The 26,532-nt window shown below is 44.0% G+C and overlaps 2 protein-coding genes across 2 annotated transcripts; one reads left to right on the top strand and one right to left on the bottom strand.

Moving 5' to 3' along the window:
- Positions 1-13,641: 13,641 nt before the first annotated feature.
- Positions 13,642-15,565, top strand: LOC117393632 (MTOR-associated protein MEAK7-like). The gene is made up of 2 exons (XM_033991625.2): positions 13,642-13,696; positions 14,815-15,565. Exon 2 carries the CDS (start codon positions 14,837-14,839, stop codon positions 15,356-15,358), a length of 522 nt encoding a protein of 173 aa, XP_033847516.1. The 5' UTR covers positions 13,642-13,696; positions 14,815-14,836; the 3' UTR covers positions 15,359-15,565.
- A 6,065-nt stretch (positions 15,566-21,630) lies between these two features.
- Positions 21,631-23,552, bottom strand: LOC117393634 (kelch-like protein 10). Its single transcript, XM_033991627.2, is given in 2 exon segments — positions 21,631-23,302; positions 23,304-23,552. Coding segments are annotated over 2 exon segments (1,689 nt in total). The 5' UTR covers positions 23,463-23,552; the 3' UTR covers positions 21,631-21,772.
- Positions 23,553-26,532: the final 2,980 nt, after the last annotated feature.

Below are 26,532 nucleotides of genomic sequence, written 5' to 3'. Positions count from 1 at the left end.
TAAAAATGAATTAAACAACATTCACTATTTATATCAACAATTTAACTATTTACATACTTTAATCTCTTGCCTCAACATACACTTATTCACAAGCTAAACACTCGCCACCAACTTCTTATAGGCCCTACACAATTTTATCGTTCCCCCTAGGGCCACCTTAACGAACGACCTACTGTTTAGCTTGATCCCTTCTCTGGACAGGCCGATATCCTCCAGGATGGCTTCGTTCGGCCTGTACCATTTCCCCCGCGCTCCCATGGGGAACCCTCTCACCGTGACCTTGCTAACTTTCAGCCACTCCCTCACGGCGTCCACATAAGGCCGATACTTTCTCGCCTTCCTGGCCGCTGCCTCACTTAATGTATCATTATTCTGCTCAAAGCAGACGGCCACGTCGACAAGATGGGCCACCTCCCCCTTCACCATAATCAGGTCCGGTACCCCTGTTGCTCCACCCGCTGTGAGCCGGTGCTCCCGCCATACTCTCCAACCCTTCCCCTCCGCCAAGGTTACCAACCTCAGACACACATTATTGTGTGTCCGCATCCGGTTCTCTCTCATCTCAGGACAATTTCCTATGACATGGGCCATTGTCCCGGGCACGTAACCACACAATCCACACGGTGTGGCCTCGGCTGACTCTCCGTATCCCTTTTTTGTTACCAGGGTATTTGTCCTGAGCTGCAGGGCTGTTATGAACTCTGGCTCGCTCAGTCCTGAGCCTCTGGGGTCGCTGCACCAAAAGTTGGAGGTCTTATCTCTCCTAAACACTCTCACCCCCTTCCCATGGCTCAGCTGACCCGCCCACTTCACAAACTCCCGGTCCTTAAGTGCCCTCGCCGTCAGCGAGCCGTGGTCCATTTCATCCACGTTCTCTGGCGGTTCCCTGCCCGTCACCACTCGGTACAGCCGCTTCACCTGGGGGAGGGGGGGGCATTAAATTAGTACATAGATTCATTCTAAGTTACCGTCTCCACTCACACACCTTCTGGACTCAGCATTTCAGTGGAACCATTATCCCACGCCCTCCTACTCTCATTAACACGTTATACTTTACTGCATTCTCAACCAGCTTAGACACAGTCTGGTTCTTACCTGCTGCTCCAGTCCCGTCATCCGGGCCACCTCGTTGGTTAGGGCATCCGGAGAGGCCAACATTTTTAATAGCCTCCTCAGTCTGGTTGCGGGGATCTGTGTCTCCAACTTTGGCAGACCCAGGCCTCCGTCCGCAAAGCTGGAGTACAGTAAACCATCTGTGGTGTAGGGCTCCAAATGGAGCCACCCTTTCACGGCCCTCCTCACCCTGACATCCACCTCTTTGAGGTCGCAGGCCTTGGATCCCGAATAGTCCATAGCGTACTGCACCCTCGGTATTAAATAAGTTCTGGTCATCTGCAGCCGCTGTGTGGGTTTCAGGTGCGCCCGGGTCACCCGCTCTATCATTTCGTCCAGGACTGGCAAGACCCTTGTTGGACACACCCCTGTCCAAGGACTTATGTCCACACCCAAGTACCTTGTCGTCTCCCTCTCCGTCAACCACCTTATCGGCTTCCCCCCTATCCTCCACTGCGGTCCACCGTTCAGTACCATCCTTCTTCCCTCTTTCGTTAGACAGACCCCTGTGCACTTGGTGGGGTTCGCCGCCAGTCCAGTTCTTTGTGAAGGCTTCCAAGATGAGTAGATTCCTCACCATCCCCTCATAGCTGCCACTCACCAGCACCAGGTCATCCGCGTAGGCCATTGAGGTGACGTGCTGGTCCTGCCCAAACTCCAGGCCTTCCCCGTACCTATCCAGGGCATAAAGGAGGGGATCCAGTGACAGGTTGAATAACAAAGGTGAAAGGGGGTCCCCCTGCTTCACCCCCACCCTGATCTCTATGGGAGGTGAGGGGCAACCCGCCGACGTCACCGTAGTGCGTGCACCGGAATACGCACTAGTGATGAGCCTCACGGTCCTCGGGCTCACCTGCCTCCTCATCAATGTCTCCTTTATTAGGCCATGGGGGACGGTATCGAAGGCCTTTTCTAAATCCACAAATACCACAGCCAAGTTCGCCTTATTCTTTTTGCTGTTTCTTATCAGCCCATCCAGAACGGTGATATTTTCGGAGGCCCCCGGTCCCTCTATGAACCCCCTCTGTCTGGGGTGCACCGGGCAGGCCTCCATTAATCTTTTTGCCACCAAGTGGGAGAATAGGCGCAGCAGTACTGAACTCAATGTCAGGGGGCGCCAGTTTCTGATGTCCGAGCCATCCCCTCCCCCTGACTTCTTGATCAGAGTGGTCCGGCTCTTCTTCACCACCCGGGGCACCACCCCGCTGGCCAACCACTGGTTGAACATGGCCGCCATCGTCGTCCCCATGGGGTCCACCAGAGTGAGATGACACCGCCGTATGCCGTCCGGCCCGGGACTGCTTCTCTTGTTCATTTTGCCCAGTGTGGCCTGGACCTGTAAATTCAAAAGAAACCTTTAGTTACAAGCTGAATTAATCTTTACTACAACTGAGCCCAATGCAATGACTAGAACTACATTTCACTCCTCTGATTCTATCTCCAAAATTGATGACATCACACCCACAGTTAAGTTAACATGTATCATTAATAGATTAATACTCTTATCAGTATAAACTCTATATGATTTCAATTCATCCTATCTCCAAAATGTTATGGTCCTCTTTGTACAACTTTCTATACACGTACTTCACATACTCCTCTGAGTAACATGTATTGATATTATGAACGTAAACTGGATGAGTCTCACGAAGCTTTAGTAGCTCTTTTACTAACCCTGCACCATTACCAATAAAGTACGACCTATGAACAATTATAACGTCGGCTCAAAATTATTATTAGGTTTCTATTACTCATTAATCTTATCTATACGATTCTTAATAAACTTCTTCAACTATCCTCAGCGTACATAGATAACTTAACTATAGATTTTCAGCAACTCATCATAATTAACCTTATAACTGCTCTTACAACATCATTTTTCCAACTAATTACAGCCGGGGTAACAAACCAGTCTCTGGTTCTTGCATTTATTCAAGAATAAATGTCAATTCTGATGAACTCTCCCAAATAAAACTTATATTTCCATTAACAGGGTCTACATGTGAATCTTACCAAACATAATCATTGATTCTACTCTCTTACTTCGTATCGTTTAATCATTCACCGTCCTAATTAACCATTAATTAAACTCTCAAACTTACCTCCTCGGCAGTCACCGGGATCCTCAGGGGTGCGTTATCTGCCAGTGGCAAGTGTCCGAACCCTCCCAGCGATGTCACGGCGATGCTCCTCCCCCATATCCCCTTGTAGTGGGCCGTCACCTCGCTGATGGGAATGGTGCACCCCTCTGACTCTCCCTCCAGGACCATCTCAGCCGCTCTCTTCCTGTCCTTCCCCCAAAATATCTGTAGGCGGCGGTAGCCGGCCCTCCTCCCTCCCTGGCGGTGAGAGCGGCTCGTCGGCTTCCAACCCCTTAGCCCCATCCTCCTCCGTATCCTCTTGACGAAGGCCAAGGCTTCAATGTTCACTTCCTTCGCCGTCAGTATCCTCCCCTGGCCGCTCCTCTCCATAAACAAACCCGGGCCATCGTGAGGCTCCTCCAACGGCTCAGGCTCCTCTTCAAAGATTCGCCCCAGCTCCCTCCTCATCGTCTCCTCCCTAGCCTCTGCCGCCCTGCTGCGTTCTCCTCCCAAGTGGCCCGGCTCCTGCCTTATTCCCTCCATATACTCCTCCAGGTGGGCCCTCAGCCGGTGCTGCGACAGTCCCCTCTGGCTCCTGAACGTCTTGGTGCAATGGCTGCACCTCTTTTCGCCTCCCCTAGGCGATGGGCCCCGCTTCGCCCAGCACACAGCCACATGGCCTGCCAAGTTGGTCACCTTTGCACACGACGTCCCGCACCTTTTACACAGCAGCAGCACCCTCCTGGCCATGTGCGTCTTGCGAAAGTGGAGCAAGGCCTTATTTAGGGTGCCCAAATTTCTTCCGCACAGGACGCACGGGGTAGGCGTCCACGGACTCCTCAGTCATAAATATTCTGTGTGACGACACAATCCTGATCTCAAAAAGTTTGGATTTGGACTAAATGTACAACTTTATAGACAAATAATACATATGTTTGTGTAAGTAATTATCATCTTTGTTTGCTCATTGTCTCCTGCAGGTGTCCACATGTCCTCTCTGAGTCCTGGTCTCACTCTGAAACAGGAAATCCCAGAGACTCCACAGATTAAAGAGGAGCCAGAAGAACAGCACGACAAACAGGAGGAAGAGGAGCTGCAAGTGTGAGTCCCATCACTTTCAACACAATTTATTATAAAATATGATCAGATTAGAAATGCATCTGAATTCAGGGACATTTAAGAACAGCCAGAAGTATAAAGTGCTAATTGAATCGCATGAACAGGGTTAGCAGGTTTTATACATAAGAATACTTTATGCAGACACAGACACTGACGTCTCCTCAGAGGACAATTGTTCCAAACTGTTTTTGATTCATGTAGATTTTATTTTCTTCAGGTCTGTCCCTGAGTCCAATGATGGCTGTGTGAAGACAGAAGAGTCCTCACTGCTTCAACGAAAAGAACGTGATCACAGAGAGGACGCCAACTCAGAGACACATGTCCACAGAGAGGACACACAGGGAGAGGACATCAGCTCACAGACACATGTCCACCCTGAGACTGAGGGAGACACGGAGCACTCTTCTGACACTGACAGTGATGAAGACTGGAGTGCTCCAATCAGCTCTTCAGCTGCACAGATGGAGACAGAGGCAGATGGAGACAACTACAACCAAGTCCAGAGCAGAGACAAAAGCACCACTGCACCAAACTCAAGTCTATCCCCCAAACACAAGTCTGCACCAGAGACCAGAGCCACTGTGGACAATGGGGACGTGTCAGGACCAGCCGAACGAGCTGCAGGGAAGAAACACCAGTGCTCAGTTTGTAAAAAGAAATTTGGCTTAAAAAGCATTTTAATAAGACACTTGAGAATTCACACAGGAGACAAACCTTACAGCTGTTCTGTCTGTGATAAATCATTTTCTCTAAAGGGTAATCTCACAACACACATGAAAACACACACAGGAGACAAACCTTAGGAAATTTGGGAATATGAAAGAAAGTTGATTTAAAGTTAAAGTTAAAGAAGGTACCATTTAGAGTTAAAATCAGATTGTATTGTGTTAATAAATAGTGTTTTTATTATCATTGTGGTATCAGAATCAGTATTGAGTTGAGTCTATTCCTTAATATCAAAATGGAGTTTGAAAGTTTTAATATCATGACTTTAAATTCTCACCAGAACAATTGGCATCACACAGACCTGTCTCAGGTTCAAGAGAATCACCAACTGCACAGACAGAAAAAGACACAACATTATTATTATAAATGAAACAGTAATACCTGTGTTTTCTTGTCACATGGTGTTACACAGGGGTGGGCCACACTCACAAAAATCATATCTCCAGAGTTAATTGCAGTATCTCAAGAACAGACGGTAATTTAACAAAGCATCAGGTAAGTTTCAAATGTCGAGGTTCAAGTATCACACAAAACATGAATGGGCCATAAGTAACTTTAAAAAAATAGTTATTTTCTAGCAGCGTACTTTTACTTGAATAATAGTTGTATTGAAGTAACAGTACTCGAGTAAATGTTGTGGTTACTCTTCCCATTGTGAGTAAGTGGGAAAATTATAAAACAGAAGTTATGTCCTGACAGTTACTCTTTAAGTTACTCTTACTTGAGTAGTACTTTCCTCAAATACTTTTTCTCTCTTACCTCAGTAATTTCTTGAAACACTACAGGATCAGGACAGAGCTCCAGGAGTGACCTATGCTCCAATCAGGACAGAGCTCCAGGAGTGACCTATGCTCCAATCAGGACAGAGCTCCAGGAGTGACCTATGCTCCAATCAGGACAGAGCTCCAGGAGTGACCTATGCTCCAATCAGGACAGAGCTCCAGGAGTGACCTATGCTCCAATCAGGACAGAGCTCCAGGAGTGACCTATGCTCCAATCAGGACAGAGCTCCAGGAGTGACCTATGCTCCAATCAGGACAGAGCTCCAGGAGTGACCTATGCTCCAATCAGGACAGAGCTCCAGGAGTGACCTATGCTCCAATCAGGACAGAGCTCCAGGAGTGACACCAGCTCAGGGCCCAGAGAAGAGATGAGGTCAAGACCAAACCTCCAGGGCCCACGAGCCACAGCCAACCACAGCTCCCGGTGCAGAGGGCTCCTCAGAGGAAACACTGGCAAATCTAAAATTATTAAAAGAAATAAAATAAGTCAAAGCTAAACAAGTAAATAAAACATAAGTAAAACATGGATATCAACTGTTGAGAAAGCAGAGGAAAATAACTGGGACATGGACACGTAATGGCAATGTGTGGATAAGAGACAACGATGGAGCATCAAGGATGATCAGGGACTTGAAAGAACTTGAGAAGTATAAAAACGGACATTGAAAGAGGAAGATAACGGCCGAGAAGGACTGTCAACATGGACCAAAGGAGAAGTAAGGTTGGATACACACAGTTGTGGACGTAAAACACATTAAATAGTTATATGGACATTAATATTGACACAAATGAGGAAGATAAAATCTATGATATTGAATCTGATGTCGCACATAAGTTATTAACACCTGGAGAAAGTCATTATTTTACAGTTCAGCAGTTTAACACCAGAACAGACAAGGTCTCAGATAAAGCACTTTCCATCATTCACCTCAATAGTCAAAGTTTGAAAAATAAGTTGGATAAAATTAAAGAGCTGTTCAATCATTTTAAACACGCCTTCAAAGTAATTGCTATCACTGAAAGTTGGTTAAAGGACACACATATTGATAAAGTACAGATTGATGGTTATAACATGTTCTATATAAACAGGGTTAATAAAAAAGGAGGAGGTGTTGCCCTCTATGTGGATGTAAATCTAAAATGTAAACTGGTTGAACAAAAAACGATAACTGGGAGTGACTTGATGGAATTGATTACCATAGAAATCATTAATGATAATGGGAAAAACGTATTAATTAGTTGTGTGTATAGACCGCCTGGGGCTGGTGTTGACTTATTTACAGATCAGATCCTTGAAATGTTTGAGGACGTTAACAAATCAGTTATTTTGTGTGGTGACTTTAACATAGACCTGGGAAATCAAGCAGCAGCAAATATCTTTCGGAATTATATGGAAACAGTTGGTCTATGCCCGATGATAACTAAACCAACTCGTATTACTGGTCATAGTGTGACTATCATAGACAATATATATACAAATATACATGGTGATATTATCAGTGGTATCTTTATGGCAGATGTGAGCGATCACCTTCCTGTATTTATTATCTGTGAAAAATTGTGTTTTGATGAGCTTGCGCAGGATGTAACAGCAATGCTAATAAGAGATAAATCTAGTAAGGCTCTGGAGGCCTTCAGAGAAGACCTTGAAAAACAAAATTGGAATCATGTATATACAAATAATCTAAACAGTGCTTATAATGCTTTCATGACAACGTTTCTCAATTTATATGACAAAAACTGCAAAATTACAAAAATATGTGCACACGATAAGAAAAATACTCTTAATCCATGGATGACAAACGGATTGAAAAACGCATGTAGGAAGAAAAATTGTCTTTACAGAAGATTTCTCAAATTGAGAACAAAAGATTCAGAAGTTAGGTATAAAAAATATAAAAACAAGCTTGTATCAATTATGAGAAGACAAAAAAAAGATTACTACACCAAATTATTGGATGAGAACAAAAACAATATAAAAAATACATGGGGTATAATAAACACGGTCTTGCAAAAAGGTAAGGTAACTTCAAATATTCCAAACTATTTTACAAAAAATAATGTAGATATTTTTGGGAAAGAAGAAATTGTTAACGAATTTAATCATTACTTTTCTAACATTGGCCCAAATTTATCAAACAATATCCCAAAAGAAAGCAACAATGATGGAGCAATAGCTGATAATGTAAACAGTATATTTTTGGAGAGTGTGCAGGCAAATGAAGTCTTGACAATTGTTCAAAATTGTCCAAATAAAAAATCTAATGATTACACTGATATTAATATGTTATTGATCAAGAAAGTGATAAACGTTGTTATTGAGCCTTTCACATATATATGTAATCTTTCATTCAGCACAGGAATATTTCCAGATCACATGAAAGTGGCCAGAGTCATTCCACTTTTTAAAAAAGGAAATAAAAATGATTTCTCAAATTATAGACCTGTATCACTGCTTTCGCAGTTCTCAAAAATTTTAGAGAAACTATTTGTTAGCAGATTAAATAAATTTATTGGAAAATACAAAATTTTAAGTCAGAACCAACATGGATTTCGTTCCAATCATTCAACCGCCACAGCATTAATGGACCTGGCTGAAGAAATCACTAATGCCATGGACAAGAAACAATATTTAGTTAGTATCTTTGTCGATCTTCAAAAAGCATTTGATACTCTAGATCATGAAATATTATTACAGAAGTTATACAAGTATGGTATACGAGGTGTACCACACAAATGGGTCACAAGTTACTTAACGAACCGTTATCAATTTGTGGAAATTAACAACATAAAATCAGAACATCGTCAAGTAGCGTGTGGGGTACCCCAAGGTTCGGTCTTGGGGCCAGTACTTTTTCTCCTTTATGTGAATGATATTATGTCTGTATCAAAATTACTAAATTGCATCTTGTTTGCTGATGATACCACATTATTTTACTCAGGAAAAAACATAAATGAGGTTATAAAAAATGTAGAAGATGAGTTTCAAAAAATATTAAAATGGTTCAATGCTAACAAGCTATCTATAAACATTAGCAAAACTAAATTTATGGTCTTTAGTTGTAAGAAGAAAGATTTAGAGGTAAGATTATTCACACAAGGATTAGAGATAGAAAGAACAAGTACATTTCGTTTTTTAGGAGTTATGATTGATGAGCAGCTGACGTGGAAGTCCCACATAGAGCAAGTAAGATCAAAAGTATCACAAACCATAGCCGTATTACACAAGGTGAAAGAGTCTCTCAACAGAGATGCATTGTTCTTATTGTATAACACATTGATCGTTCCATATTTGGCATATTGCATTGACGTGTGGGGAAGTGCTTGTAAAACCTACATTGAACCAGTTTTTCTGTTGCAGAAGCGTGCTATTAGAGTTATCAATGGAAGTGGATATAGAGAACATACAAATCCAATTTTTATTCAGTTAGAAACGTTGAAATTTAACGAATTGGTGGAATATGGCATTCTTAAAACCATGTACAAAGCTCATCAAAAAGTGTTACCAGAGAAGTTGCAAAATAGATTTCGAAAGAGAGAAAATAGATATCAATTAAGAGGAACTGATGTATTTTCTAAACCAGTGTTCAGAACAAAACCAAAGGAAAGATGTATTTCAATCAAGGGAGTCAGTCTTTGGAACAGCCTAGAAAGTAATATTAAAGAATCCAAATCCATTTATATGTTTAAGAAAAGTTTGAAATTATCATTATTAAGAAGATATATAACTGATATGTGACAGGATGATTTTGTGTTTTTTTTGTTTGTTTTTTGTTGTTGTTTTTTTTTTTTTTTTTTAGTAAAGTAGCTGTACATTTATGTTTGACTTTGTATAATGTAGTGAATAAGAGTCAGAGTTGATGAGGGGCAGATATTATAAGCTTTTGCTTCCTTCTGTGCCCTTTCATTCACTTAACAAAAATTGTACAAAAGCCGTAATACTGTATGCAGTTATGCGGATTGTTTTGTTTTAATGAATGAAATAAAATATTAAATTGAAATTGAAATTGAAATATCAACATAAACACACTAGCCAGCCTAAATAAGCCTAAATAAATAGAGAAATAAACTAAAGTGATAAATACTAGTCAAAAGCTCTGCTAAAAAGATGGGTCTTGAGCCTGCTTTTAAAAACCTGAATGTTCTCTGCGGCCCTCCTCTGGCAGACTGTTCCATAGACGGGGGCCATAAAACTGGAAAGAGGCCTCTCCATGAGTGTGTGTCCTGACTTTGGGGATGACTACATGAACAGACAAAGATCAAGGCCAGTTACGTCGCCCGGACTGGCGTTACCGGGGCCCCACCCTGGAGCCAGGCCTGGGGTGGGTGCACGCCAGCGAGCGCCTGGTGGCCGGGCCTTTCCCCACGGGGCCCGGTCGGGCCCAGCCCGAAGGAACGACGTGGGGCCGTCCTCCCGTGGACCCACCACCTGCGGGAGGAGCCATGAGGGGCGGGTGCAAAGAGATCCGGGCAGCAGTCGAAGGCGGGGACCTCGACGACCGGATCTCCGGACATGGAGACTAGCTCTGGGGACATGGAATGTCACCTCGCTGAGGGGGAAGGAGCCTGAGCTTGTGCGGGAGGTTGAGCGTTACCGACTAGATATAGTCGGCCTCACCTCCACGCACAGCTTGGGCTCTGGAACCCAACTTCTTGAGAGGGGTTGGACTCTCCATTTCTCTGGCGTTGCCCGCGGGGAGCGGCGGCGAGCTGGTGTGGGCTTGCTCATTGCCCCACAGCTCAGCCGCTGCGTGTTGGGGTTCACTCCGGTGAACGAGAGGGTCGCGTCCCTGCGCCTTCGGGTCGGGGACAGGTCTCTCACTGTTGTGTCGGCCTACGGGCCAAACAGCAGTGCAGAGTACCCGGCCTTCTTGGAGTCCCTGGCAGGGGTACTAGACAGTGCACCAACCGGGGACTCCGTTGTTCTCCTGGGGGACTTCAACGCCCATGTGGGTAATGACAGTGACACTTGGAGGGGCGTGATTGGGAGGAACGGCCTCCCCGATCTGAACCCGAGCGGTGTTTTGTTATTGGACTTCTGTGCTAGTCACAGCTTTTCCATAACAAACACCATGTTCGAGCACAAGGGTGTCCATCGGTGCACGTGGCACCAGGACACTCTAGGTCGGAGGTCGATGATCGACTTTGTTGTCGTGTCATCTGACCACCGACTGCGTGTCTTGGACACTCGGGTGAAGAGAGGGGCTGAGCTGTAGAGCACCACCTGGTGGTGAGTTGGATCCGCTGGCGGAGGAGGAAGCCGGACAGACCTGGCAGACCCAAGCGCATTGTGAGGGTCTGCTGGGAACGTCTGGCGGAGCCCTCTGTCAGGGGGGTCTTCAACTCACACCTCCGGGAGAGCTTCTCCCTGATCCCGGGGGAGGTTGGAGACATGGACTCCGAGTGGGCCATGTTCTTCACCTCTATTGTCGATGCGGCTGCTCGTAGCTGTGGTCGTAAGGTCTGTGGTGCTTGTCGCGGCGGCAATCCCCGAACCCGGTGGTGGACACCGGAAGTAAGGGATGCCGTCAAGCTGAAGAAGGAGTCTTATCGAGCCTTGTTGGCTCGTGGGACTCCTGAGGCAGCTGATGAGTACAGGCGGGCCAAGCGTGCCGCGGCTCGGGCAGTCACAGAGGCAAAAACTCGGGGTTGGGAGGAGTTCGGGGAGGCCATGGAGGAGGACTATTGGACGGCCTCAAAGAGATTCTGGCAAACCGTCCGACGCCTCAGGAGGGGAAAGCAGTGCTTCACCAACACTGTTTACAGTGCGGGTGGAGAGCTGCTGACTTCGACTGGGGATGTTGTCGGGCGGTGGAAGGAATACTTTGAGGATCTCCTCAATCCCACTGTCACGTCTTCCGAGGAGGAAGCAGAAACTGGGGACCCAGAGGCGGACTCGTCCATCACCCTGGCTGAAGTCACTGAGGTGGTTGGCAAGCTCCTCGGTGGCAAGGCTCCGGGGGTGGACGAGATCCGTCCCGAGTACCTCAAGTCTCTGGATGTTGTGGGACTGTCTTGGCTGACACGTCTCTGCAACATCGCGTGGCGGTCGGGGACAGTACCTGTGGAATGGCAGACCGGGGTGGTGGTCCCTCTGTATAAGAAGGGGGACCGGAGGGTGTGTTCCAATTACAGGGGAATCACACTCCTCAGCCTTCCCGGTAAGGTCTATTCCAGGGTACTGGAGAGGAGAATCCGACCGATAGTCGAACCTCGGATTCAGGAGGAGCAGTGTGGTTTTCGTCCTGGTCGTGGAACACTGGACCAGCTCTATACTCTTCATCGGGTCCTCGAGGGTTCATGGGAGTTTGCCCAACCAGTCCACATGTGTTTTGTGGATTTGGAGAAGGCATTCGACCGTGTCCCTCGTGGTGTCCTTTGGGGGGTGCTCTGGGAGTATGGGGTCCGGGGCTCTTTGCTAAGGGCTGTCCGGTCCCTGTATGACCGGAGCAGGAGCTGTGTTCGCATTGCCGGCAGTAAGTCAGACCTGTTCCCGGTGCATGTTGGACTCCGCCAGGGCTGCCCTTTGTCACCGGTTCTGTTCATTATATTTATGGACAGAATTTCTAGGCGCAGCCAGGGGCCGGAGGGGGTCTGGTTTGGGAACCACAGGATTTCATCTCTGCTGTTTGCAGATGATGTTGTCCTGATGGCTTCTTCGAGCCAGGACCTGCAGCACTGGGGCGGTTTGCAGCCGAGTGTGAAGCGGCTGGGATGAGAATCAGCTCCTCCAAATCCGAGGCCATGGTTCTCGACCGGAAAAAGGTGGTTTGCTCTCTCCGGGTGGGTGGTGAGTCTCTGCCCCAAGTGGAGGAGTTCAAGTATCTCGGGGTCTTGTTCACGAGTGAGGGAAGGATGGAGCGGGAGATTGACAGGCGGATCGGTGCAGCGTCTGCAGTGATGCGGTCGCTGTATCGGTCCGTTGTGGTAAAGAAGGAGCTGAGCCGGAAGGCGAAGCTCTCGATTTACCGGTCAATCTACGTTCCTACCCTCACCTATGGTCATGAGCTTTGGGTAATGACCGAAAGGACAAGATCGCGGATACAAGCGGCTGAAATGGGCTTCCTCCGCAGAGTGGCCGGGCGCACCCTTAGGGATAGGGTGAGGAGCTCGGTCACACGGGAGGAGCTCGGAGTAGAGCCGCTGCTCCTACACGTTGAGAGGAACCAGCTGAGGTGGCTCGGGCATCTGCTCAGGATGCCTCCTGGACGCCTCCCTAGGGAGGTGTTCTGGGCATGTCCCACCGGGAGGAGGCCCCGGGGAAGACCCAGGACACGCTGGAGGGACTATGTCTCTCGGCTGGCCTGGGAACGCCTTGGGGTCCCACCGGAGGAGCTGGAGGACGTGTCCGGGGTGAGGGAAGTCTGGGAGTCCCTGCTTAGACTGCTGCCCCCGCGACCCGGCCCCGGATAAAGCGGAAGAAAATGGATGGATGGATGGATGGATTATTTATGTGACAGAGGCCAGTGTGAGAGCTCCTTTATCTACAGACTAATGACACAAAAAACAAGGATAAAATATGTTTAAAACGGTTCAAACTGAGAGCTCTGGGTGTAAAAATAATCAAAATAAAACATTACTTATTTATTAAAAAATTATATATATATATATATTTTTTTTTAATACAAAAATAGCCTATATGATTAATAAGATGCTAATTCTTGACTTTTCCAAATATCACCAGATCACGTTCTAAAGCTTTTACTTTGAAATGCACATCCGCTTTTACTTTGAAATGCACATCCGCTTTTACTTTGAAATGCACATCCGCTTTTACTTTGAAATGCACATCCGCTTTTACTTTGGCTCTGGTCAGTTTCGTTTTCTCTGTATTCGTGAATCATTCATCCTGCTCCTTCTGCAGACACACACCAGGTAACACCGCGTTTATACTTTAATATTTCACTTAATATTTCACTAAAAAGCATTAAGTTTTATTGTAACGATGTTTTTTTTAAAGCAGAGACAGATTTGACCTGAAAAACAAGTGAACTCAAAAGATCCAAACGCGCTCGTGTTTAAAGTTTCTTTATTCTGTTTAAAGGTGAATGGTTCACCTGCTTTTGTTGTTGCTTTACATTTGGGCAGCGGTGGAACATAAAGTAAAAACAGTAAAGTTCTGTAGTTAAGTATCAGTAGTTCAGATTTCAGGTCGGTCTGTCTGTACTTTACTTAAATACATTTTAAAGTAGATACGTTTTACTTTTACTTGAGTACATTTGAGAGCAGTATCTGTACTTCACTACATGTTTGAACTGGACTGAAAAGTAAAAGTATTTTTATTATTGTCTGAGAGCTGCTGAAAAGGCTGAGGTTTATTTTATTTATTTATCAGGAACAATGCACCAAAAACATGGACCTACATAAAGACACGTGTTTGTTCTGGATTTATTATTTCCACCTTCAGCTCTTGGACAGGTTCATGTCATAAATGGTGTAAATGCCAATAAAATCCAAACATTCATTCAAGATAATGATAATGAAGTGTGTGGTCACTGGGCGTGGACGGGGGGAGGTGTAAACGGGGGTAGATTGACAAAATGACGTCTTGAAAGTAGTCGATTAAAGATTACCCCAACATGAATCACTCCAAACACAACTTCAGACGAGTAAATGATGAGGGGAAACCACTATAACATGATTATAGCTCTAAAAAAAGTCTATATTAGCTGAATTGATTTGATTTAAAGAAAAGGCTAAAATTAAGGTGCAAATTACTCTGTGAACATAATAATTACAAGTTGCCAAGCCAGTGGTTTTTCTATTTCAGAAACAAGAACTGAATATAAATAATGAGTCATTATGTGACTTTTGTAGAACAATATCACATTCAGCTAAAACTCAGGACATTCTCTTTTTATTAAATCAGCCATATTGTGCCTGTGTTTGCTCTATAGTTATAATCTGTGACACTCGTGGATCTTTATGTTATAATTTGGACATTTTAAATCACAATATTCATCTGAAATGACTTAACTTCTTTTCTTCTGAAGGTCCTGAAGGCCGTGTAGAGTCATGAACTCCAACCTGACAAGTGTCCAGCAGAGGGCGCTGTGCAGTGAGCTGGAAGGAAGAGTGAAGCTGAAGCTGCTCTTTAAAGCTTCCATCCACGGCTTCACTGGAGCAGCGTTCCATCAGCGCTGTGACGCCCGAGGACCCTCCATCTCTGTGGGATACAACAGCTCCGGACACGTGTTCGGAGGGTACACCAGCGCCCCCTTCAGTCAGACTGGTCAATATGTCAACGACCAGAAGGCGTTTCTCTTTACCTTTAAAGGAGATGCTCTGCTCAAATATCCCACCACCTACAGTAACTATGCTGTCAAAATGGTCGGTAACTCAGGGCCATATTTTGGAAAAAGTTTGATTCTGATGAATGGAGGCGCTGCTGTTCACAGTAATCCAGGACAATACTACACGGCCTTCACTCCTGATGAAATGCACGGCAACGACCTTCAGCTGATCGAGTGTGAGGTGTACCAGGTGGAAGGTAACTCCTCCAGTTATACAGTGTCTATCTTAATATATTATAAATAATATGGAGCAGAAACAGACATGGCATTTCAAACAGAGGAAAAGCTCAGGGGCAAGTAACTGGTTTGATGCAGTCGCCATCTTGGTTTGAGAATATTAGACACTGAACTTGTTACAAAACTCTAATGGGGCAAAACCAGGCAGACTTCCTTTGAATGGAGCTGTTAAAGTGATGATGTCACTTCCAAATCCAACAGGCAACTTCCCATTAGATTTCTTGACTTTTTTGGAGGGGCATTGTTCTTCCTGGGTTTCTTCTTCTTATTATTATTAGGCCCGAGCCTGGGACTCCGTCCCGGCGAGGGACTCATTAAAACCGCGTCCGAAACCCGGAAAATGGCAAAAATCAAGTAGTAAACACGCCCCGACATGGCAGTGAGTGGTGTCAAAAATTAGAACTCGACGAGCTCTAATTGTCACAAAAGACCCCGAGAAAAAATAACGAAAGACGACTCGGTAGCGCCACCTCAAACTTTGATTTTCATGGGGCCAATGGGAGCCCGACTCGGAAAAAAGTCAACGTAAAAATCTGAAACTCACATCAAAAAATAGTACATGTCGGGACATGACAAAAATAATATTATGGCCCCGCCCTAAAATGTATAGGAAGTCGGCCATATTGGATCAAACCCGGGAACGACAAAAGTGCACACCCTCACATTCAGGACATTTTCTCGCACAGTTTTCATCACAAACACTTCAAATTTGGCCAAATCCCACTAAACCCATGTGTGATTAAAGATTAACAATTACATTTTGATTATGACTTTGGGTGTGGTCAGGGTGAATTTTCAACAAAATCGCAAATTTTGGAATATTTCAAAAAAATATTTCTCTTTCACGCATTTTTTGTTGGGAAAACGCTAATACAGCGTTTATGCACATTTGTGAGCTGAACGCAATGATATGCAAATCAAGGCACTCTCTCACAAAATGGCTCTCTAGCGCCCTCTTCAAATTTCATTTTCAAAAATTAATAGAAGACAATCGATTTGTTGTGGACGTGTGAAAAAATTCACAGGGGCCTTATTTGTGATGGGGCACAATGTGAGAAAGTCACATGACTGTAGCTGTTATGGTTTAGGAGAAAAATAATGGGTGGAAAATGCGTTTCCATTATTATTATTATTATTTTGGTAGGCACTTTGAATCCACTTTTGACCCCCTGAACGTTAACGAAAAGTCAATTTTATTGGACCCAAAATTCAAGATTGGTGAAAAATTAATTATTTTGATGTTCAAAAAAATTAATGTTTCAAAATGACTCAATAGCGCCACCTCAAAATTTGAAATACATTGCGGCAATGAGAGACCTTTTTCATCGTAGACAAATGAAATTTGGTACAAACATAGAAGATGTCAAGATAAGTAAAAAATTATATTATGACCCCACCCTAAACCCTACAGCAGTGGTCGGCAACGTCCGGCCCGCGGGAAAATGTTGGCCCTTTGCCAATTTATTTTGGCCCGCCAGAGGATTTTGGACTTTCTTCCGGCATTGATTCTTTAATACTGTCATGATCCGCTCCGTCTGCTCCACGTTTTTCCTCCTGTCCTGCTCCTTCCCTCCCTCACCTGCCGAGCTGGGCTGAGCTCCTGGCTCCTCCTGCGCGCACCTGCAGCTCATCAGCGCGATCACCACCACCTGCTGTGTATAAGAGGAGGCAGGACCAGACCCTCAGGGCGAGATCATCTGCGTTTCTACACCCTGTTCAGTGCCGGTTCATCTTCGTTTCAGCCTCATCCCGTTCGGTGCCGGATCGTATGTGCGTCTCCACCCAGCTTGCTGAACCGTCTCAGCTCCAGCGCTCCCGGCTCAGCTCCGACCCTGCTTCCACCCTGCTTCCCAGCCCTGGTACTGTCTGTTTTATTTCTGCATTCCGCGACCCCGGACCCTGGTTAGCACTCTGCGTCCTGCCCTGGTGCTGCCCGCATCGTCATCTCCGCTGCGCTCCACGTTCCGCTCCTGGATCCTGGCCCGTGCCTCACCTCCTGCTCACTGCCGGATCAACCCTCGAACTGCACCATTTGTCATTTCTTTATGTAAATATTCCCCGAGTCTGCATCCTTTGGTCCGCTGCACCCACCGTTACGACAAATACCAAGTTATGTGGGCACTGCTACGGGCATTCCACTGCCCATGATGTGCATGTAACACAACATTAAAAGCAAACAATGAACTGGTGTGTACATACACCTTCACCAGTCAAAATCGTGGCTGTTTTTGGACATCTGGTGAGGCAAGTGTGCAGACTGCGCGCAGCTCAAGGAATGTGCACCCGTTACGCTATAGCCTTCTTGCACTTCTGTGGTTAGTTATTCAAAATTCCCTATTTTATTAAAATAAATCACTTAATCACAAAACTGTCAAAATACTCAGTTTGAAGATTTCTTTTAACCGGGGTGGGGACTTGCTTTTTGTCCGCATGTCAGGTTTTATTGTTCCCGACCTTTGCTCATGTTTGACACAACATAAATCCACTTAGCCATGTCAATTTTAAACATTTTTCATTTACGTTGTGATTTTATCATGATCCTTGCTGCACTTGGCATCATCCAAGTCCTACAGCTCTCCCACAGTCGTGCGTAAAGGTGCAGGTCATTACGGCACCAAATGCGGAGTAAGGAAGCCGTTAGTGCGGTATTACGCACGACTAAAAGCCTGTCGTAGTTTAACCTTCGAGGCAGAGCTAAATCGCAGTGATGGTCACAAGAAGACAGCGTGAGAAAAGAATTTTGATGGAGAGATTTGACGATAAGCAATAATTACGCAGCTTCCTGGTTCAAGTAACCGTCTTAGAAAGATTTTATCCTTGTTTAAATCCGCACATTTTAACCACAAAAGTATTAGTTTCAATTAATATCATGAGACAAAGACCTGAATAAATGAGGTAAAACCTTAAAGTGAAAAGTTTTTCATAGCTCTACCCGATACTGTGCGCCTTTAGTATCCATATTACCATGTTCAACAAAGGCATAATTCTTACCAAAACCATAATAAAAGGAGCAAAAGCTTTTGCCCGAGGATTTTTTAATTGGCTGTTTTAGGTGAGTTAAAATGCATGTAATTCATATTTATGTATTTATAAATATATGTAAGCCAATACCTTTACCATCTGGCCCGCCACCTGTGGGCGCTGAAAAAAATTGGCCCGAAGCCAAGCGAAGTTGCCGACCCCTGCCCTACAGGAAGTCGGCCATTGTGGGTGGAACCCCATTTTTTCAAAATTTTACCTCTCACATTTGGATTTTTTGCGCCTTGGATTTTCATTCAAGAAACTTCCAAATTGGTCAAAATGAAGTAGACCCATGTGGGATTATAAGGAAATGTCTTGGATTTTTCTACATCATAAAATGTGGGTGTGGCCAGCAATCAAAGAAAAAAACAATATTTTGAAGTGTTAAAGTGCGCGTAACTCACACATGCAGTGTCTTATTTCCCGGCATTAATATACATTTTTTTCAAAATGTGGATCTGAACACATACATATAGAATTTGCATAGGTCAGACATTATATTGCTCCACAGCGCCCCCTTGAACTTTTGAATTGGATCAAAAAAAATTACTTTGTCATAAACATTGGAAATTCGGCATGGACATCTGGCTTGGCAAACTAAACAAAAAAGCCAATGAGAAAATACATCTACTTGCAACCATGTTTCCGTGGTACCATAAAAAATATGTCATTGAAATGAATTGGGTTCAGAGTTCTGGACTTTGTTGTAGACTAAATAGATGCTCTACATTAATCCTGGCCTAAAATTCAATTTTCCCAACAGAAGGAGTAATCCAAAAGCACAATTAAAAAAGATGAAAAAGGTTTCGTTTCCGTGGCATCCCCTTAAAAAGTCAAAATAACTGCCAATGGAAGAAGAGGCCAAATGTTTTCAAACCTACAAAAATTAAAGTCGTCATGACAATACCACATGGAATGATGAGTAAAAACTATATGACCCAAAATTGTACTTGTCTTACTTGTAACATCTCCACCTTGGAATGTCTTCCAAAAGACTTGAAAATTGGTTAAACCAAGAACCATGTCCAATTAAATATGTGTAGATTTTTGATGAAATCTGAAATGTGGGTGTGGCAAATCCACAAACCAGTGAGAATTTGCTATAATAAGAATAAGCATAAAAATGTGTGTATTTCTCATAGATGATGTCAAATTGAGCCAGACCCAATTTGTGTGCATTGATGACCTGAACATAGCGATGTTAAACTTGTATAGATATGATATAAAACTGTTCTACAGTGACCCCTTGAAACTTTGAAAGATGCCACCATATTTTGTTTATTGCAGACAAATCAAATATGGCACGGACATCCGTCTTGCAATACTGAACAAAAAAGGCAATGAGAACATCCGTATTTGCAAGCATGTTGCCATGGTAATGGAAAAAAATATATACTATTGAAATACATATGTTAGAAATTAAAATTAAAATGCCAAAAAGTGTTTGCTAATGAGTATATCTCAATAAATATTCCAAGAAAACCTTTAATTTGTGCATAAAAATAATAAAAGATGCTGAGAAAAGCACTAGAGGAATTGTTTTTTTGTTTTTTTTTTTCGTTCGACCGTCTCCAGCCTCACGTCTCCATCGTGCCCACCCATGGCGTAGAGGGCCTGAGGGGAGTCAGGGTGAAAATCTTTGTAAAAATCTTCTCAAACATCATCGCTGTTCAACATATGTGAGGAAATATGCCAGTTCTTGTGGATTTTATGGATATTATTGTTATCGTTATTGTTGAATGTTTTGTGACGGGAGCACACAGCGCGAGTGACATGTGTGTTTGGGGTTTACAGATTTGGTGGAACGTTCTCCACACAACATGGTAATGCCACACTAACATTAAACTTTGATATTGTTCTGCAAAATATTGTCTCACAGGCCACAAAATATTGTCTCGTGGGCCGCAATTGTTCCCTGGGCCGCATGTTTGAGACTCCTGTTTTGGAGGATTGTGCATGTGTTATTGAGGACCGACTCAAACAGTGCTGAATAAACCCATATTATAGATCCATGGGAATTGTACGTCTGACGAGAGTTTTTGTAAGTGTGCATGTGCAGCAAGAGGCGACAACAACAGCACCAGCTTTCAACACAAGTGACTAAAATAACTCACTTTAGCACCAAGTTATTGTTTGTAGCTTTGTGTTTGTAATAATCCAATATTAGTTACAAATACGGATCGTCATTTAATCAAACATGAGCTAGTTTCAGAGCTACTTTGTGTGAAATGGAGGATCCAGACGGAGCAGAGGAGTGACAGCGGCCGGGGCAGCGAGGAGACGTCTGGTCTGTGATCTGTGCGTTTATGAAGGAGCAGCAGCATCAGTGGAATAATGAGACTGTGTGTGTGTGGAGGAACATGTGGCTGTTCTGGATCTGCTTCAGGGAAACACAGGACGATTCTTCAGGAGAGACGTGGTTTTGATTTGCAGCTGATTGTGAGCTCTCGGCTGTGTTTGAGGGAACGATTGTGACACATGAGGCTGTATTATAAGTGCATCTGTCGGACCGGCGCAGTGTTAAGTATCTCTTCATGAAGGTACATTTTGTTTAGTAAGTGTCTCATATGTTTCTAGATGCATAATGATAATTCCATAGATAACAACAGTACTAAAGGCTCAGCTGCATCAATAAGGTATAAATATTCAAATATCAATAAACTATGTAGATCTAGGCTTCTATAATTTGACTCTAAATGGCTCATTATGCAATCAATATGTAAAATAAACATACCAATTTGCTATTAGTTTGTATCAATTTCCTCCGGGTACTCCGGTTTCCCCCATCAACCAAAACATGAACGCCCTTCGAGACAACTGTTGTGATTTTGGGCGTTAGAAAAATAAATGAATTTAATTGAATTGAATCAAAAGTGCTGTTACTAAACTGTTATCGACTAAAGATTGATGTCCACCCCAAGTCTGCTTACTCACCCATAAAAATCACAGAGTTACAGAGTGTTACATGTGGGACTGTGATAGGCTCGTGGTCACGTTACTGCTCATGTGATTGTTAATTTTACGTTTGCCAAGTCTGTTTTAAAGAGGATGTGTTATGTAAATAGATTTTTAAATGTTAAAATAGCCCACTGCTCTGTATTTACTTGCATTTATAAAAGAAAATCAACCTCTGGGTCATAAATTTAGAGTTGAAAAATAAAAAAAATATATTAAAATATATAAAATACATTAAATAATATAAAATATATTCAAATAAAAAAATATTATACATACATTTTATTAAAGGTGAATGAAAATCTGTTGCTTGACATTTATATCAATACCGCAGTTTACAGAGAACAAAATGTAAAATGATGATAGTTTAATACCCGAGACAACAAGAAAAGCTGAACACTTTTTTTTGCAGTTAATGGATGCTTTTATTTAAAGGAGTGAGGGACTACTCCTCAGCGGGATCGTCATCAGGAAGAGCGGCGCGGGGTGCGGCATAGTCGGCCATGTTGGGAAGGTCGTACGCCACGGAGCAGCTCAGGGCAGAACGAGAGATCTCCATGTTCTGCACCTCCGACCACACTCCGGTTTTCACATCAAAACATTCCACACGGTTAATGGTGGTGGAGCCGTTGAACCCGCCCACAACGTACAGCCGCTCGTCAACAACCCCAATGCCGAAGTTGCTGCGCCCGTACAGCAGGTCAGGTAGGGGGCGCCATGTATTGGTCCTGGGGTTATAGGCCTCCATGGTGTTCAAACGGACCATCCCAGAAAAGCCACCGACAGCGTAGATTTCGTTGGCATAGGCGATGACACCGACCCCACGGCGTCTGTTGGTCATGTTTGAGATCATGGTCCACTGATCGGTGAGTGGGTTGTAGCACTCAGCTGTGTCCAGAACCTGCTCGCCATTAAAGCCTCCACAGATGTAGATCTTCCCGTCGTACGCTGTGCTGTTGGCGTCGCTCCTCTGTTCGTTCATAGGAGAAATCATCGTCCACTGGTTGGTCTCTGGAGAGTATCGTTCGACCGTCTCCAGCCTCACGTCTCCATCGTGCCCACCCATGGCGTAGATCAAACCATCCAGCAAAGCCACGCTGACATAGCACCTCGGTGAATGCATGGGCGCTACTTCTTGCCACGTGTGATTGGCCAGGTCGTACTTGTGGGTAGTGTTGAACTCTACAACGTCGTCGAACCCTCCAATCAAGTACACACATCCGTTAAGGAACACTGTACCGTGATAGGCCCGTGGTGTCCTGTCATTATTAGCCACGTCCACCCACCTGTTGGCACGGTTGTCATACACTTCGATGTTGTTGACTGGATTTGTTTCGCTGAAACCGCCAATGGCTAGAAGGAGCGCTTGGGGCAGCCTCGGACGGGCTAGACGGGAGGACAGGGAGACATTGGATCCCCTAACTTGGGCATCCATAACCACGGCCTTACATTCATGATTGTTCTGGAGCAGGTTATTTCCATGAACCTGCTGAATAAAGTAGTCGCGGTGGACCAGAGCCAGACGGACTTTTGTCAGAAGATTGGCCAAGTGTGTAATTCTTTCCTGAGGAGCGTGTGAGACCCATCTGAGGACCGCCTCAAACACGGTGCTCTCCTCCTTCACGTTCAACTGATCTTCGTCAATGATGGAACAGAGGTCTTCCCTGGAGAGATGGAGGAACTCTTCAGAGCTGGACACCACATCTTCAAAGTGCTTCAGGATGTATGAGAACACTTGTTTCTTCAGCTCGGGGTAGTGGTACTGGTTTGTGAGGCCCCAGACAGCGATGCAGTTACTGGGGGACAGTTGCTCTTTCATGACCCGACAGCAGGCTTGGGTAATCCCGCTCACACCTAAGAAGTCAGCAGCGATAAAGAGCGCCTGGATGTTTTCCGGGGTGATGTGGACCACCCGAGTGTAGCAGTAGTCCAGGATGATCTCCATAATATCAGCTGACACATGAGAGATGTCAAAAAACCTCGCGGTCAGGGCTCGACCAGTTGGTGAACAGAGCTTTGAAGTACGTGCTGCAGCTGCACAGGACCAGCTTGTGTGCCGGGAATTGTACGCCGGCCACGTTGAGCAAGGCATCAAACAACATCTGCTCCTTCCTCAGCTCTTCGAATGTGGCCATTGGAGCGCTCGTGGCTGTTTTGTATATGTAAATGGATTTATTTGTTTTGAGGGTAAAACACGTCTGTCTCGGTGGACAGTCTGAGTGAGAATGAGCTGCTGTGTGAAGTGTAAGTTCCACTACAGTTTTTGTAGTTCCACTACAGTTCTTTGTGACATCACGCGTTTCCATGGAGATGTGTGGCACGTGCATTCTGTGACGTCGTCATGGAACTGGTCTTCACAAAATCAAAAATAAACAAAATGAGAATAAGGTTTTACCAGCTGAATTTTGAATATGATTTTTTTTTTTTTTTTTTTTTACTATTTATTTACATGATATTTCACAATAACAAACTGAATACATATCTACTGATAACACAAATATAAAAATACACAAAAAAAAACAAAACCACACCAACACCAAATAAGCACACACAAGGGGGACAATATCATACCAAAAGGAGCCTTTATAACATAAAATATCAATAATCTGGTCTACTTCAGATTCACTTCACAAAAAAAACCAAAAACACAGGGAATCTATTACCCATTTAACTTTTTAGTCCTATATGTGTTATTGTCTGCCATTCTGGGCCTAAAAACTCACGCAGGGGCGACCAGTCCTTAACAAAAGAGTCTAACTTTCCTTCAAGGACATTGTAAAGCCTTTCATAAGGCAAAATTGATAGAAGTTTTTCACGCCAGAGGGTGAGGGAGGGAGATTGTTCCTGGATCCATACCTGGAGTATAGAAAGGCGTGCAGCGTACATTATAACATTAAGCATTTTTGTTTCTCGAGTATAGTTGTTTATACCCAATATACAAGCCTTAGGGTCTTCAGGTACTTTTACTCCAAGATATTTTTCAGTTTCCTGAAGAACTGAAGACCAAAATGAAAGAATAATTGGACATGACCACATTAAATGAAAATAGGTTCCTGCTTCCTTTTTGCATTTAAAACAAAGTGTTGTGCAAGTTTCATATTTACTCCGAGTTACAGGGGTCACATGCATTTTATTAATAATTTTATACTGTACTTCATGAGATTTATTTGATTTAGTGATTTGTTTTGCATCATTTAGTACTTTGATCCACTGTTGATCATCCAATTTAACACCAAAGTCATATTCCCAACTTTTCTTAATATTAATAACTACACCTGTATTCATATTAATATGGTCATATATATTTGTTATAATTTTATCTTTAAGCACAACAGCTTTTATAAAAATATTATCCAAAATACTGTTTTTTACACCATTTTTGTAATATGTAATAGAATTGAGATAACTTCTAATTTGCAAATATCGAAAGAAGTGAGCTTGTGGGAGATTAAATTCATTTTTTAATTGTTGAAATGACTTTATAAAATCATCTACATAGAGATCTGATATTTTTGTAATGCCTACTTCCCTCCATTCTTTAAAGCCAGAATCAGTACAGGTGAGTTGAAAATCTGGATTATTAGCAATAGGTGCTGAAAACGAATATTTGTCAATACTAAAGTGTTTAGACCTGGTTTAGACCTGGTTCAGTCCTGGTTTAGTCCTGGTTTAGTCCTGGTTTAATCCTGGTTTAGACCTGGTTTAGACCTGGTTTAGTCCTGGTTTAGTCCTGGTTTAGACCTGGTTTAGTCCTGGTTTAGTCCTGGTTTAGTCCTGGTTTAGACCTGGTTCAGTCTTGGTTTAGTCCTGGTTTAGTCCTGGTTTAGTCCTGGTTTAGACCTGGTTTAGACCTGGTTTAGTCCTGGTTTAGATCTGGTTTAGTCCTGGTTTAGTCCTGGTTTAGTCCTGGTTTAGACCTGGTTTAGTCCTGGTTTAGTCCTGGTTTAGACCTGGTTTAGTCCTGGTTCAGTCCTGGTTCAGTCCTGGTTTAGACCTGGTTTAGACCTGGTTTAGACCTTGTTTAGACCTGGTTTAGTTTGGTTTAGTCCTGGTTTAGACCTGGTTCAGTCCTGGTTTAGTCCTGGTTTAGTCCTGGTTTAGTCCTGGTTTAGACCTGGTTTAGTCCTGGTTTAGACCTGGTTTAGACCTGGTTCAGTCTTGGTTTAGTCCTGGTTTAGTCCTGGTTTAGTCCTGGTTCAGTCCTGGTTCAGTCCTGGTTTAGACCTGGTTTAGACCTGGTTTAGACCTTGTTTAGACCTGGTTTAGTCTGGTTTAGTCCTGGTTTAGACCTGGTTCAGTCCTGGTTCAGTCCTGGTTTAGACCTGGTTTAGACCTGGTTTAGTCCTGGTTTAGTCCTGGTTTAGTCCTGGTTTAGACCTGGTTTAGTCCTGGTTTAGACCTGGTTTAGTTCTGGTTTAGACCTGGTTTAGTCCTGGTTTAGTCCTGGTTTAGACCTGATTCAGTTCTGGTTTAGTCCTGGTTTAGACCCTGGTTTAGTCCTGGTTTAGACCTGATTTAGTCCTGGTTTAGACCTGGTTTAGTCTTGGTTTAGACCTGGTTTAGTCCTTGTTTAGTCCTTGTTTAGTCCTGGCTTAGACCTGGTTTAGACCTGGTTTAGTCCTGGTTTAGTCCTGGTTTAGTCCTGGTTCAGTCCTGGTTCAGTCCTGGTTTAGACCTGGTTTAGACCTGGTTTAGACCTTGTTTAGACCTGGTTTAGTCTGGTTTAGTCCTGGTTCAGTCCTGGTTCAGTCCTGGTTCAGACCTGGTTTAGACCTGGTTTAGTCCTGGTTTAGTCCTGGTTTAGACCTGGTTTAGTCCTGGTTTAGTCCTGGTTTAGTCCTGGTTTAGACCTGGTTCAGTCTTGGTTTAGTCCTGGTTTAGTCCTGGTTTAGTCCTGGTTCAGTCCTGGTTTAGACCTGGTTTAGACCTGGTTTAGACCTTGTTTAGACCTGGTTTAGTCTGGTTTAGTCCTGGTTTAGACCTGGTTCAGTCCTGGTTCAGTCCTGGTTTAGACCTGGTTTAGACCTGGTTTAGACCTGGTTTAGACCTGGTTTAGTCCTGGTTTAGTCCTGGTTTAGACCTGGTTTAGTCCTGGTTTAGACCTGGTTTAGTCCTGGTTTAGTCCTGATTTAGTCCTGGTTTAGTCCTGGTTTAGACCTGGTTCAGTCTTGGTTTAGTCCTGGTTTAGACCTGGTTTAGTCCTGG

This window comes from Periophthalmus magnuspinnatus, unplaced genomic scaffold (assembly GCF_009829125.3).
Source record: "Periophthalmus magnuspinnatus isolate fPerMag1 unplaced genomic scaffold, fPerMag1.2.pri scaffold_61_arrow_ctg1, whole genome shotgun sequence".
In the NCBI taxonomy this organism is placed as follows: Eukaryota; Metazoa; Chordata; class Actinopteri; order Gobiiformes; family Gobiidae; genus Periophthalmus; species Periophthalmus magnuspinnatus.
Note: the sequence above shows the minus strand (reverse complement) of the source record. Positions and strands in the feature narration are given on the sequence as shown.

What these genes read in the sequence shown, in the direction of transcription:
- LOC117393632 (XM_033991625.2), top strand. Translation starts at nt 14,837, where the DNA reads ATGAACTCCAACCTGACAAGTGTCCAGCAGAGGGCGCTGTGCAGTGAG.